Source organism: Ursus americanus, chromosome 1 (genome assembly GCF_024610735.1).
Source record: "Ursus americanus isolate L20-20 chromosome 1, mUrsAme1.1.p, whole genome shotgun sequence".
NCBI classification, from domain to species: domain Eukaryota; kingdom Metazoa; phylum Chordata; class Mammalia; order Carnivora; family Ursidae; genus Ursus; species Ursus americanus.
This window is the reverse complement of record NC_142127.1, coordinates 48,446,581-48,459,440: the sequence shown is the minus strand read 5'-3', so window position 1 is coordinate 48,459,440 and position 12,860 is coordinate 48,446,581. Positions and strand designations below refer to the sequence as shown.

The following is a 12,860-nucleotide window of genomic DNA, read 5'->3' as shown; positions in this document are numbered from 1 at the left end:
GTATCCTTCCAGTCTATTTTAAATATGGTCACACATGTGAGCAATATACATATTCTATATGTTAATTATAAAAATGATATACTGTTTCATTCTGCAAAATTTTTTTCCACTCAACATTATGATTTTTTAAATCATGTACATACACATACCTATACATATTTTGATCACTTTAATCGCTGGATAATATTATATCATATGAATATATACCAATTTATTTACTCAGTCCTATGATCATCAACACTTAGATGGATTCCAATTTTTGCTATTAGAAACAAAGGCAGCATCAAGTATCTTTATATGTATCCACTTGCCTAAATATGTGAGATATTTCTCTTAGGGGGCGTTATTCTACAGGCATTTCAAAAACTTGGTTGGCAAAGATGACAAAAACAAAAACTTGGTTGGCAAACGATACCAATCCCCTTTGGCATACCAAAATATAGTTCTTTAAGGTGTAAAATTAGTTCAAGTCAAAGTAGGCCTTCCGTAATTCCTTCATAAAGGTATTCAATGTGGTATAGGGGGAAAGCAGCAGCTTAGAAGTTAAAAGCTCTGGGTCCTCATTTCAGGGTTCTGAGGAATGTGTTGTGGGCCACTGAGCAATTCCCTTAACAGCCTGCATCAGTTTTCTTCATCTATAAACAGAATCTCTCATGACTATCTATCTCACAGGGGGCTGTGAAAGCAATATAGTCATGGATATAAAAATGCAAGAGTTGAAAAAATTTACCAAGTATTGTCGAAATTTGGAATCAACAATTTGCGCAACTCTACATATTACTTAGAATACCAATAACTAAACAAAATCACATGTCAGATCCCTTCCAGGTACTGTCAGTTCAGAAGCACCACTGCATGGTCCTTCACTGTCACCTGTTATGCTCACCATCATCATAGCTCCACAGGATACCGTTTTATTTTGCCAGGTCCCAGAAGCCAGCTTTACTGAACATTTTGCTGTACATACCAGGTAGGCGTCATCCTGTTGCACACTCTGCCCCCTGCTACATGCATTTCACAGAAGTAGGGAAAAAGGGAAAAAGCAAATTCAACAGCTCTACATATTGAATCTTGACTTTATAATATGATGGAAATGGGCAAAGAAAACAATGACTTTTTTTCTTTTCCTGCCTATTAAATTTTACTTCCCAATTCCCATCATTGACAGATTTGAAGAACGGGTATCTGAAGTGTGGTATTAGTCATTTCCAGCACTAGATCCAGTTTTGCTGCTAATTCATACAGAGATCCAACATAGAGAAGTTTAATTTTACTTAATAAAATCAAATTTATAACCTAAGCATTTTAAAAATTATTAAACAGAAGGGTTTATTCATCTGTGTCCGAACATATTAGTGATGTCAAAGAGAAATCAGATTGAATCGAAATACAAATTTTTACCAAAACTCAGAGCTGCTGCCTGTTTCTAGCTAGCCACTTTGCTAAATAGAATAGCAGGAGGGTGTGTATTTCTGGCCAAATCTTCTTCATGTAAAACCTAAGCATTCTTTCCCTTGAAGCTCATTATGAAATGAAATATCACAATACATTTTTTAGAAAATAATTAAATTCTCATCATATTAAATCATATTAAATTAAATAAATAGCTAATTTATCCCCTTCCTAAATCCCTACCTTGCAATTGTATGATATAGGCTATGTTAGAGTTTATTCTATACATCTTCAACAAAGAAAATGAGGAATTAAAAAATCATCCACAGACCTGGTTCCAGTCAAGATCGAGTAAGCACTCTCTACTCTGCCTCCCTACTGAATGCAACTAAATACCCTAGATAGAATGCATGGGATTTCAAGAAGTAAACATAACAGGAAGACTAGAGAAATCAGAATTTGAAATACCACTGAATCAATGGCAAGTTTCCCATGGATTATTTTTTTGCCTCCAGTAACTGCTGACCTGAACTGAAAGACAGCTTGACCTGCAAAAAGGGACGTCAGGCTTCATGCTGTATGACATTTTTACAGCCAACCAAAAATGGAAATACTGACAAAACCTCACTTGTGATATCACAAATAAATAAACTCTAGAGAAAGCTGAGACTTTCAAGGTGACATGTACAATGCAAAACCACCAGGATCAAAACTGTCAATTTTTGAACGCTGCAGCAGACTATCTATATGCCAATACAGATTTAACCTCCAGGAATCATGTAGATGCTGTCTGCAAATCTGAGCTTGATTCTCATAAAAATCTTTCCCTTATAATATATTATAAACAACTTTGAAAAGATTTTACCTGCTGTGATTAGTCATGTATCACCTCTCCCCATGCTTGTTGGCAACCAAATTCCTTAGACTTATTTGCTTACAAAATTTGAAGCTGGCAATCTAGAAGCTGATGTTGATGCAAGGTATCTCCACTCTATCAAGACCACTTCGTTTTCTCAACCAGCAAAAAATAAATAAAAATTAAAAAAAATATATATATATATATATCTGCCTTCCCCAACTAGCGTTCTGAAACTGCCATCTGCTTTATTTTCCTTTGGCTATGGGATTTGGAGAGTCTACTGAAGACAAAAAATACTTATCCCAGCTCTTACCTGTTATTAAAAAATTATTCTAGACTTTACGCATACTCATAAAAAGTATTATGTTGTCTTATATTTGTCTATTTTTAGTTGAAATTAATAAAATATAATTTGGTTTAAATTTTTTTGTTTTCTTTCATTAAATGATTTGTTGTCACTGGCAATTACTAGCTTAAATTTCCTTTAAATTCACATGCTCCATCTAGTGCCTTACTTGAGAATAGCATCTATTATCAATTTGGGGGGAAGAATTCCTTAATGTGAAAATTACAAATTTCCAACTACAAGGTTCTTGGATTGAATGTTTCAAAGCTCAGAGGAATAAATAGATAGATAAATGGATGGATTCTATTAAATCAAGAGGATAAGTTTTAATGACTCAAAACACATTTTCGAATCCCAGCGAAGTCCATAATGCTTTTTGCTAGATTCTTACCTTTTTTTTGAGGCTCTAAGTATGATGGCTGCCAAGCCTGGCTTCCTAGACAAATGGAGTTTGTGGGGTTAAAGCTTAGAAAGGAAGAAACTCAAAGCTCTGGCTTGGGCTGGTTCCTCGAGTTTGGGGTTGGTGGGGGGCAGTGGATAGTGAGTAGGATTGACCTTAGGTTTCAGGGATCAGAAGAAGGGGAAACTGGTGTCAGAATTCCTGGCTCAGGTAAGGTGGGAACAAGGGCAAGCCTGAAACACCAAGTCCAAGGGAATGGGTGGAGAGTAAGAACTAGATCTGAAGAGTGGGTGAGACAGGCAGAGGCTGAGTTCCATAAGACAAGAGTAGGCACAGATAAGGCAGAAGATGGAAGATACTTTGGAATTTCTTAGGCCCAGCCCATGAATGAGAAACAAGCTGTAGAGGGTACCAAACTGGTTCAGACACTGGGGGGATTGTTCTCTTGGAATAAATTCCTGAAGTACTGCTGCCTTCACTATAGTTTCATCTCTATGCCTGCATTATGGTTAAAATCATTTGTGTATGCGTGCTCTTTAATATCTCCTCAGTGGGCTATAGACTTCTTTGTTCAAGCTGCTGGCCCTATGAAAGATTTTGGCAAATATTATATATTTTGTCTGAAAGTAATTCCTTAATCCCTTAGCCTCTTCCTGTCTGTCAACTATACCTGTGGAAGCAGTGACTTCCATGTAGGTAGGTCAAAACAGGGCTTCACAGAGGTGTGGCACGACGCATTCTTCCCTTTACCCCCAGCTATGATGAAGAACAAAGCAAAAGGAGGCCCTCTAAAATCATAACTCAGGATAGGAAGGGAATAAATATGTTTTAGCCTAATAATTACAGGAAATATGCTAGTGAGAGAAATTAAATGCTGCACTGAGAAGTACCTGATGGTATTTTGGGGACAGTCATGCTGTGACCGGACCATTGTGAAGGCTACCTCCACCTTAGCTCCTCCACATTCAGGCTCAGAATCTTCCCCTCCATCTAAGAATGGAACTGAGAGGAGTGGAGAATGACTAACTCTCCCACCAGATTCCAGATACAAAAGGAGGTAAAATCTATAGAAGGTGGAGAAAAAAGGGAGAGAAAGGGAAGGAGTTAAAAAAAAAAAAGGTCTAGGCTCAAAGGTGGTGGTGGTCCTCCAGACTCTAAGACAAAGGCTTCTGTGGCCATGGACAGAGCTCAGGGACAAACTGACAAGTTGGACAGATCAGAAGAACCTGAAAGATCAGAGGAACTCCCTTATTACCACATTCAGGGGATTCTAGCTATATAGTGAGGAAAGTATTACTCAAAACTGGAGAAAGAGTACTACTATATTTCTTCCAAATCACTTTTACATTTCAATAAACCCTTCAATAACAGAGTTGATGAAAGAGAAACTTTTAATTGACTCTAACTATATAATCATGGACCTAGAATGAGAAAAACAATGGCAGACCATCCAGGTGTGATACCATTTTACTGAGAGTCAAATATGGATAGAGATACCACCTAGACAACTTTAACTACTACATGAGCTCTATCTTGACCTAAAACTTAAGTCTGTATCTATCCAACAAACACTACAATACATAGACTAAAAAACAGAATTGTTTGGGTAGAAATCACTATAGTATCTCCCTGTTTTTTCATCAAAGCATGGTTTGGGCCAGAATTCCAATCAATCAGCATCTTATCATCAATCATATTAAACGGAATTTGATACACTCACCTTCTCTAGGCAGCAAGAATCAGTGAAAACATAAAAAAATTAAATATTATTTATTCAGTTTACAGACATATAGATAGACAGCAGATACTAATTATATCAGTGTGGATTTATTTTGTGTCTGTTAGGAGGACAGGAAGATCTTTAACCTATGTGTCAAGCATCTTCAGCACTTGATAAAAGTAATCATTCAGAAGTCATTCATTTACACAGGAGTCCAGGAACTCATGAGTGCATGTAATATGGTGGATGTGGATGTGTGTGCATGTTTGCAGGTAAAAGAGGAAGTGAATGATCAAGGCTTACTGGGGGAAGGCTAGTTAAGCAGTGAGAAATCTGTTTTTAAAGGTCACTACAGGGGTGCCTGGGTGGCACAGCGGTTAAGCGTCTGCCTTCGGCTCCGGGCGTGATCCCGGCGTTATGGGATCGAGCCCCACGTCAGGCTCCTCCGCTATGAGCCTGCTTCTTCCTCTCCCACTCCCCCTGCTTGTGTTTCCTCTCTCGCTGGCTGTCTCTATCTCTGTCGAATAAATAAAAATAAAATCTTTAAAAATAAATAAATAAATAAAGGTCACTGCTGCAGGTTGAAAAGAAAATCAGAAAAGCTGAGGTCATTGTTTTAATCAGCCTCAGGCAAATTTCAAGAATAGAATAAAAACCCACTAAACAGAACAGAAAACAACCATCCATCTTAATTCTTCTACCAAATAATACTTCGACCCCTGGCATCTGAGGGTTTAACATTTGTGGTTTCAGTCAGTCCCAAGCCACCCGCAGGGGAAAGACATGCTGGATCTTGTAATTTTACTGAGGATTGCCGTTGAGCCCATGATGGGAGGTTGGAAGGCAGGAGGGAATCACAGCACAACCAACCCAGCACCTTCCCTACCTCCACTCATGTTCCAGACAGTGGTTTTGTTCTTAAACCACTAATTCTTGCCAAGCAATTAAAACAAAACAAAACACATGTTTTCATGTCTACTTCTCTGAACTTTAATGATGACACAAGATACTAGATGATATTGATGAATTCAGGAATTTATAAAACTGGTTTGGGGGAAAAGTCCTGTTGAAGGTCAAGGAAATGGGAGCTGATGCAAAGGAAATGGCCAAATTGTTTAAAAGCATCCCTCACAATTAAGTAAAAAAATATAGCCTCCAACTATTGTTCACAGGATTTTAGTCTTTTTAACCTCCTTTGAGAGAGTAAGCCTTGGTTTCATAACTGCTCTACCATACCTGAATCAAATGCTATGGCAAAATTATAAATTACTGGAAAAACTTAAATTCCAACAGTCACACTCACACACTGTAATCAGCATTAGGAAATGGGTATCAAATTTCAACACAATGGTGCTTCTCCAGTTGCCTCACATACATAATGTGAAAGTGAGATGGATCATGGCCTCACTTTCCAAACAACTAGATCCTTCTTCAAGCCCTTCTTCATGCACACTGCAGCTCCTGCTCCATAGTGAACAAGCTCCAATGATTCCTAGCCTTGCTCTTGAACACTTACTTATCTCAACAGAACTGAAGTAGACCACTGCCCCATGTGATGGCACATTTGTTGAGAGGTTCTGGTGCTGAATGCTCTCCTGAATGCTCTATATGCGTTATCTTAAACAGTGATTAACTTCACTACTAATGGAATGCTATTCAGTTAAGTTCCTCTTGGGTTTTCTGTGCTATCGAGCCATCATCATGTCCATCTTTAGTGGACCCTTTATAATATCCCTCCTAGTGGCTATTTCAAAGAGTTAACATTTCCCTGGTGTCCACAGCCCACTCCCAACTTTGAAACCACCTTGCTTAATTTTTTTTGAAAGATAAAGGCCATTCACTGTAAGTTGCCTCAAAGGACCGCCCCCCTCACCCCTCAAATTTTCTGGATATCTTCATCTAACCTTTCTGTTTCTTCCCCAACCTAGAAGTTTTTCCTAAGGTCAACCCTCCTCTTAGGCCCTTGTTCCCACTTCCTCTTGCTTCCTCTATATAAGATCCTCCCCATTCACCTGTCCAAGAATGCCCCTTCCTTTAAGAACCTGTCTTCTGTCCCTCGAACCATTAACTTCTCTCTCCCATGGAGAAAATACTGAAGTTGACAGAACACTCCCTGCCTTTGCAGGAACAGTAAGACAGTTTTCCCTGCAGTCTGTAGGTCTCATTTCTCTGTATTCAGTTCTCAAAACTAAACAAGTCTCTCCAGCTGGGAGACCCAGGGCCACTTGAAACACGGCAGAACCCTTACAGAAAGCTAGAAATTTTGTGTAATATCTGGAAGTATTGCATTGCATTTGGTAGGTTAGGAAGAGGAAGCAAAATATCTTTACTGATCTCTGTCTCTTAGTGTCTTACAATTTGTTTGATTGCAGTCTTAACCATGGCAGAGAGGGAGCCCAATTGGGGTAACACTTCTCTCTCTCTCTCTCTCCCTGATCTCTCTCATCCAATCTACCACTAAGTCCTCAATATCTTCTGTTATTTGCAATTGCAATATCTGCTCACTTGTCTCTCTGGCTCCTGCCTTGCCCAGCGTCAATACATTCTCTACACTGCAATCAGAATGACCTTCCTGGAGCAAACGCCTGCTTAAAAACTTTCAGTGGCTTCTGAGTGCCTAAGAAACAAATCCAAGCTCCTTAGCCCATCATGACCTGGCCCCTGCCTGCCTTCCTTGTTTCTCCCTTCCCCTGTTCCATGCCAAGCTCCAGCAACGCCAACTAAGTGTTCACCAAATTCCTTAATTCTCTCTAGCTTCTGTGCCTTTGCTCTTCGCTCATTGCTCATTATTCTCCTCTACCTAGAAAAATCTCCTTCCTCAACTCTTCTATTTGTTCTTCAGGATGCTTCAAGGATCATCTTCCCACCAGTTCCAGGGGTCTTTTCTTCCCAGGTGTCCCAGGAGGTATGCAAGCATCCCTTTATCCAGGCACTTTTCATGTTGAACTGTTCTCATCTGATTCCTGTCTGTTTCACACATTGGACTATTAGCTCTTTATCAGGAACTGTATCTGATTTGCCTTTGTAGTCCCTCTGTTCAGCAGAGGGCCTGACACATGCACACATATAAATGTCTCTTGAACGAATAAATGAATAAATTATATTTTAAATGATAGAAATTGATATTTTTAACATTCAGTAGCTCAGTACTATTTATTTTCATGATGTTATATGATAGAGATGAATTTATACAAATTAAGGCCAAGAGGTAGATAGTATTAAACAGAAGTGGAGGATTCTGAATTAAATAAGATCTCCATATACTACTTCTACCATGGCTAACACTGTGAGGGTTAACTCTGTATCAAGAGCTATTCTACTTATTTTTTATGTATGGACTCACTTGACCCTCAAAAGAAGCCCCATGTTATAAATGGAGAAACCTCTGAACAGACTAATGTAACAACCTGTCCCTGAGCAGCTGAGCTGGGATTTAACCCTGGCAGGGCCAGTGGCTTCAACCACCACACTGCGCTGCCTGCTGGGTGACCCTAATTGTACAAAAAGTGGTAGGTGGGGCATCTGCCTCACTCATCTATGCACTTGCCTCAAATCTTCTTTCTTTTCCCCACTTTATCTTGTAAACTCACAACTTTAGATATATACTGAGTCACAAGCATCAAATGATATTTGAGAGTTTTTCTGGGTGGGCTTAAAAAACATGTATGTAGCCAACCGCTTGCCAGCTGCTACAAGGAAGTAACAATGTGGGACAGGTGGCAGGTTAAGTGTCAACTACAGGTGCTGTGTTTCCTTTAGAATTAATTTTCCTACCTCTTAAGGAGAGGGCTGTTTAAAGTTTTGATTCTTATTTGTGAGGTTGCAGGGTTCTTTTTAAGTTTATTTATTTATTTATAAAGTAATCTCTACACCCAAAGTAGTCTCGAACTCATGAACCCGAGATCAAGAGTCACGTGCTCTACTTACCGAGCCAGCCAGACACCACTGGTTGTGTGTATGTGTTTAATGACTTTCAAAGAAACACAACTCCTGAGTGAAACTGAACATTACAAAGATCCTGTAACACGCCTTTGCCATCATATAAGGCATTTGATAGCAAAGAAGTTAAAAAGATAAAAAGAAATGAGAGAAAGTGGGTGAGAGAGACTGGAGTCCAATTTTTTAAGCTAAAAGAAGGAATGTCTTTAAAAAGAGACTATATGTCTGGACAGGTAAAGTCAGGCAAATGTGAAAAGCTGAATAACTTTGCAACCTAAGTCTTAGAAATTTTTCTGCAGCAGATTTCAGAACAGAGATAAAAGGAGGAGAGGCCTGATTCAACTTAGAGCATTTAAATACTAGGTTTGTTTTTTGCTTGGTCTGTTTGATTTTATTTGATTTCATCTTCATTTCTGGTGCTTAGTGCTATATGTGCTGGGGTGGGGGGGGGTGAGTGGTTCTGGGGCAGTGGCTGGTGTACAGGAACAAAAATGGGAAGAAAAGGGATTTTAGTTCCCTGGGGCTTAAACACAAGTTCCTACTGCTTCAAAAAGGTACCAAGTCACAAGAATTTCTCTACCCTATGGGCAAGCCACAGAAACACAAATGACAGTGGAAAGGGGGAAAGAGTAGGAAATAATTTGTCTTGAGCTATCCAAGAGGGAACTTGGTGGTGGTAGGGAAAATCAGCAAGACAGAGTCACCTTGAAAACTATGCCTCCAGCTCCAAGAGTTCCCATGATTTTTTGATTTGTAAACAGTGTTCTGCAGAATACATGAATATTTCCAGAACTTGTGACTAGTGATATTTTATTTTCTTCACCTCCAGTCCTTCGAATGTTCCTTTAATAATAATGGATTAGAGCTTATCTGCATCCTGGCCAGTTTTATAAAACCAAATAATTGCTGAGCTGGGAAGCAGGTTTATTTGCACTAAAAAAAATTTTTTTTAAAGAGAAATTCTGCCACCCTCTGGACAGAAACCCAAAGATCTATTTCTTAGAGACCACCATGGAATACCATTTTAAGCAACTGCCCCTGAAAATAAACGTTTAAAAATGAGGCAGGGAGGGAGAATCACAGATGTTTTGGATAGCATAGACATCACCTGTGGGGGGAAAAATCATTTAAAAACACTAAATTCCCTCTAAGGAATTTTTAACCAAAGAATAGGGTCTCAGAGCACATTAGAGAAAAATCCTCCAGTGTTTACCTTGTAATCTTTCCAAAATCACTTACAGCTTACATTTCTGCTTTCTAATCAGCACCCAAGTAAAGATTTCTCACACGATCTCAGCTGTGGCTGTTTTCATACACTTACCTTTTAAACTTTTATTGGTTTAAAAAAATCCATATTTACATTAAATATAAATATAAATATAAATATATAAATAAATAAATAAATATATATATATATATATATATATATATATATATATATATATATGTGCATTGGTTTTTAACTAGAACATGAGGGCAGAGTGGGATTTCACCCATAGCTGAGAGATATTAGCCATAAGAACACAAACGGACAGCTTGTTTCTAAAGCTTTCCTGATCTCATCCACTGAGTATGGAGTACTTAATGTCATGTAAATGAAACTCTCAAAAATGCAGGGATGTGATAATTACCAGTACTAAAGCTGGGCAAATCAAAACACATGACATGCCATTTTTATTAATAACCAGAGAGAGGAAGTAGGAAGACACTGCGTACCGTACCTGGTTTTAACAACAGGGTTTAGATGCTTCTGGTCTTGGAGGACCTTGGCCAGCTGTTTTTGCAGAAATAAAACCTTCCCGTGGGCTTCTTTAATAAATGGGTGGTCGAGGAGATGTGTGACAGAAGGCCGCTTTTCAAAATCCTTAATAAGACACCTGTTTGCAAAAATCAACAAACAATTCAAAGTTCAATCTTAGATACCTGGTTCCCCTGTGAATATGAAAGAGAGGAGGCAAAAAAGCTCATTTATAAAACCTGATCACTAAACTTACACACCTCTTTATTCATACATACCAGAGGGTAAAAAAAATTATAATAATAATTCTCTGCTGGCCAAATTAATCAGTACATCAGAAATCTATTTTAGTTTGGGTATGTTGAAAACACAGTAAATTTTTGCCATCAATTGAATGTGAAGTACTCAAAACTTTGAAAAAATAGAACGATCAGACTGAATTTTCTATCTTTCACTACAGAAAAATGTTTACAATGGAGTCAAGTTGATTAGTCTATATATCTTGGAAACATATAAAATTATATACTGTCACTCAAATAAAATCCTAATATATGAAATGTCCACTATTTGATGGTAGGGAAAATGCATTCAGGAGTTTGCAAGGAAAGAAACTAATCATAAAGAAACCTTCACAAAGAAACTCTAACACCTTGATTTCTAATGTTTTCTGAAGCAGAAAAACCTCAGAACAGGAAGTGACTACAATATAATTCAGATGAACTGGAACGGAATTATGCAAACAGGGAACAAAAAGTCCATTGAAAATGGTAAAAACTGGGTTGCATTTAAACGCCTCTGTGGTTAATTGGTTAAAACCACACTGGTATAACCACTTTCCGTTTCAGATTCAAATGCCCTTTTCAAAGAAAACAATGATTTAGTACATTTTGCTGTATGCCCTATGTTATCCAAGATGATTCTGATAAAAGGAAATTTCTAGTGAAATTGAATCTGATGAATACCCCTCCAATTACCATTGCATTTCCATTCTGAGTAGCTGCCCCTGATAGGAGAAAGAAATTTCAACAACTGCCCTTTTAAGCTATCCGTCTTTAGCTCAATTTGGAGGCTTAGGATAAATGCTATTCTGCCCACTCTGTAAAACAAATGTTTCCAGTTTTCCCAATAGTGACATACCAGCAACATCTAAAAGACAACATATTTTAAATAATGAAATGCACTCACAAAAGGTAAAAACAAACAACAGCCTCACCTTGAACATCTTTTCAAACATTTAAGCAGAGTTCTTAAAACAATCTTTAACTGCTGGATTTACAAAATGGCTTTAACCTTTGCAGTTTACATTTCAAGCCACTTCCACATCCCTCACCTCCTAGTCCGGAAAAGATAGTCAGTAAATTTCCCAATCAGTTTTAGAATTCATGCAAGGGATTTCCTATCTATTGGAAGTGGAGCTTTCAGTAGAAAAGCCAAAAGAACTTAGAGTATCTCCATTCTGCTGCCTGCGCGACTATAAATACCACCCCCACCTTGTCATGGGAAGAAATCAATCATTTGACTTTCATGGGTTCAAGGGACTTTTGTATAATCTATTATTTTTCCTACCAAAAATAAAAGAAATCAGTGCACATTCTTAAAAAAATACTATGTTCACATCTTTATATTAGCAGTCTTCCCTGGATTCATGTATATTCATCTGTATATGTATATGTATCTACCGGAGAAAAATAAATGTGGTTTCCCTAAGCACCCAGAAAATAAAGAACCTCCTGGTAGTTGTATGGTGAGTAGTACAGGTGTAATGGCCCCGTCCTCTTGGCTTGAGGGATGGTATAGGAAAACTCTAAAACGCAAACAGTCAGTATCCTCTGAGAGTTCCTACTGCAGATGCACAGGGTGGCTTTACATACCCCCTACAGCCCCGGAGGACATGCATAGAATGGAATTCCAGGAATCAAGCTTGCCCAGTTATCTGGGGCAGGTCACACTACATCTTTCCTGCATTGAGCAAAAGTACTAGGGCAACCCTCAACTGCCTGTTGTCTAGTGCCAACACTTCAAATGAGTAAACTCGGGGCTGAGACTGAAGGTGGGAGCCACGTCCATTAATAGGAAATTCATAGCAGGGGCACCTGGGTGGCTCAGTCGTTAAGTGTCTGCCTTCGGCTCAGGTCATGATTCCAGGGTCCTGGGATCCAGCCCAGCATCGGACTCCCTGCTCAGCAGGGAGTCTGCTTTCCCTCTCCCACTCCCCCTGCTTGTGTTCCCTCTCTCCCTGTCTCTCTCTCTGCCAAATAAATAAATAAAATCTTTAGGGAAAAAAAAAAAGAAAATTCATAGCAAGTGAATGTGAAATTGGGATGTAACTGCCTCTACTTTCCTCTACAGGATAGAGGCCTTGGGACAGTGTTCCAGATGAAGCCTAGAAATAAGGTCCTTCTGGTACTTCAATAATTACAGCTCTTTGGATAGGATTTGACAGAGGCCAAGAAACCCATACTCCAG

The 12,860-nt window shown here is 38.7% G+C and overlaps 1 protein-coding gene across 2 annotated transcripts in view; it reads right to left on the bottom strand.

The window, feature by feature from the left end:
* Positions 1-12,860, bottom strand: part of MYO3B (myosin IIIB) — a 428,494-nt gene that overhangs the window by 227,605 nt on the left and 188,029 nt on the right. For both annotated transcript variants that reach the window (XM_087861309.1, XM_087861314.1), the window contains one exon: positions 10,378-10,533. In XM_087861309.1, coding sequence (XP_087717435.1) covers positions 10,378-10,533 — 156 coding nt within the window. The remainder of the gene's footprint in view (positions 1-10,377; positions 10,534-12,860) is intronic.